Source organism: Pinus tabuliformis, chromosome Q, assembly GCF_031772625.1.
Source record: "Pinus tabuliformis cultivar Carrire ecotype Pingquan chromosome Q, CPIR1, whole genome shotgun sequence".
NCBI classification, from domain to species: Eukaryota; Viridiplantae; Streptophyta; class Pinopsida; order Pinales; family Pinaceae; genus Pinus; species Pinus tabuliformis.
In genome coordinates, this window is record NC_142296.1 from 197,794,296 (window position 1) to 197,797,232 (window position 2,937).

The 2,937-nt window shown below is 36.6% G+C and overlaps 1 protein-coding gene across 1 annotated transcript; it reads right to left on the bottom strand.

Annotated features, from left to right (window-relative positions):
• Nucleotides 1–269: 269 nt before the first annotated feature.
• Nucleotides 270–2,693, bottom strand: LOC149218881 (heavy metal-associated isoprenylated plant protein 7-like). The gene is made up of 5 exons (XM_089384170.1): nt 2,403–2,693; nt 2,130–2,283; nt 1,434–1,627; nt 1,257–1,344; nt 270–962 (listed from the first exon to the last, which is right to left on the bottom strand). Exons 1-5 carry the CDS (start codon nt 2,409–2,411, stop codon nt 448–450), a joined length of 960 nt encoding a protein of 319 aa, XP_089240296.1. The 5' UTR covers nt 2,412–2,693; the 3' UTR covers nt 270–447.
• Nucleotides 2,694–2,937: the final 244 nt, after the last annotated feature.

Genomic DNA, 2,937 nt, shown 5'->3' on the forward strand with positions numbered 1-2,937 from the left:
GAACCCACGATCTCTCAATAGCTAAAGTACTTTAACAACTAAGACTACCATTTAAACTAGCCCTCAGAATTCGTTTTTAAAATTAACAAAAATATATATGATTAAGTTAATAATATTGATATAAAAATTATCAATTTTAATAATAAATTACATATCTTTTAAACATTCACCTACTTTCTATATATGAAATTTCAAATTAAGATAATTACTCATAATATTATACATAATCATAATATTTAAATCTTAAAAAAGTACTCTACCAACCCAGATAAAAAAGGAAGGAAACTAGAAATCAAATTCCTCAAAAACCTAATCATTCTAAAAATTACATTTATCAGCTAATAATTTGATTTGTACATACAGAGGATATGCTGTTTCAACTGCAAGGATTGTGAGCTTGCTTATCATCTTGGACATTAATCTGTTTTTATTTTTTCGGGAGGGCCACTACATAATGGAACATGCATTTGGATTTTCATCACTGAATAGCTGTGGCGGATGAACATGTTCAATAACATATCTTGGATAAGAAACTTCATATTTCTTTCCTTCAAGCATCACAGCTTCAGTAGCATCTATTTTCCCTGCTTCTTCTTTCACAGCAGCAGGAGGTTCAGATTCCTTCTTGTCCTCCCCATCCTTTTTCACCTCTGCTTCATTCTTTTGATCCCCATCTTTTTTCTCACCCTTACCATCATCTGCTTTGGCTTCCTCTTTCTTCTCTTCTCCTCCATTTTTATCATCCTTCTTTTCACCTTCAGCTGGCTTAACTTCATCTTTGTTCTCTGAGGCCACCTCTGGTTTACCGTCAGAATCCTGGGCTTTACCTTCTGTTGCTATAGATTGAATCTCTACTCTTTTCCCGGTTCTCCTGTACAGATGCTCAGCCAGCTTCTTGGGGTCCACAGTTCCTTTGACAGTCACCTTTTGGCTTTTGAAATCAGGATCTACAGTCTGCACACCTGCAAACCACACAGCAGCCATTAATTAATTAGTTACACAGAGTATCTCAATGCAGCCATGGACACGCAGCAATAAAGTTAACAATAACATCAGACAAATGTGGAAGAGAATTTGCTAAAATTAAACCCTGAAACTAATAATACATAGAGACAAACCCAAAAAAAAATACCCCAGATCTGAATATTCCTGGCCGTTGCTGCAGCCTTTCATATCTAAAGTTTTCTTGGTATAACCGATCTCTTATTTCAATAATGGGTTCAATGAATTTCATCATTGTAGAACCACGATCATACCTTTCAGTTTTAAAATATTCTTCTTCACCGTCTGAGCACAGCCTTCACAGTGCATGCTAACATTCAGCACAACTGTCACCACAACTGGCTGCCAATACACAGAGCTAAATTTCAGATCTCTGTAAATATATCAAACAAGCTACTGCTATGGAGGGACCGGGTTTTATAAAAACAAACCTCTGGTTTATCCTTCTTTTCTTCTGTTTTAATCTTCTCCTTCTCCTCTGTTTTGTTGGGCAGTACCAATGGAGATACGAGCTCAGTTTTCCTTCCAGACTTCCTCTGCACTGTCTCACGTAATTTCAGAGGATCCACATTTCCCTTCACAGTCACCTTGTTGAGCTGCATATCGACCTCAAGTTGTTCCACTCCTGCATGTTTATATATACATCACATATACCTGAATTGATCAGAGGATAGCAAAGTTCTATAACCAAATCCACATATACCTGAATTGCTGAGAGTATAGCAAAGGGTTATAACCAAATCTAGATATCATGAACTCAAAATGTATTCTAAAGATCAGAAGGTCTAGAATACATGAAATCAGATTCTATAACATAGCAGAACTACATAAATGAAAGACCACAAAAACCAAAGTGCATGAAATGTGTGTTTGATTTAGGCAGATCTACCTAACACTTACTACCCATCTTTATGTATTCTAATCTATGATGAGATGGGACTATTCAAAATATTGGGCACATTCTGATCCTTGATGATGAGTGGAGTGGAGACGCTTCAAAAAAATATTACACAATTTCAATCCAAAAATACAATAAAGAATAATATACAAAACTGTGGAAATCTTCACACTCAAACTTACTACTAAACAAACTCAGTTGAGGATCAACTTCGAGGACATTGTTATACCTTTAAAACTCTTGATGGCCTTCCTGACCCCACGGGCACAACCTGCACAGTGCATGTCAACCTTCAAAACAACAGGTTCAGGCTTAGCTTCAGCCTCAGACTGCTTCTCATCAACTTTCTTTTCAGCAGCAGCACCATTTTCCTCTTTCTTCTCCTGTAAATATTGGCATCAAAGCAAAAGATGACACAAATATAGAAAAATATAAATATTCAACCAAAACCAAGCAGCCATGAAAGCAATATGAAACTAAATGCAGAAGGCAGACATTTTACCTCCCCCATTGCTGCTGCAGCAGTCTCTCTTTGCAGATCGCTGAACTTGTAGGTCCAGACACCAACAACCAACGTATCCCAAACCCAAGGCTAAATGGTTATATATCCATTAAATGGCAGGATATCTTGATCCTTAAGCCATTCAGTGAGCCAAGAGTTCCAGTTTGGTTCCCTTAAAAAGAAGAAACTACCCGTTCTATCTAAATCTTAGACCCATACATCACTTCTCTGAATCAGTTTGGGTAATTCTTCCTCACGACGTATTTCTTATTACTATTTTGTGAAGAGGGAGTAATGTTGAGGTTGAATGTAATTATAAGCACCAGAGAGTGCCATAGATAGCGAGATGCAATTTTTTATTTTACGCCATATTAATATCCACGTGTGACCAAACTATGGTGAGGTAAGAATATATTTTCCATCTGATTTGATCCGATTTAATTTAAGACTAATGTTAATGTTCATTCTCGGAAAAAAAGTACTAATTTTCATGAACGTGTAACCTCGTGGATGATGAACACTTGCAATGGGTTAA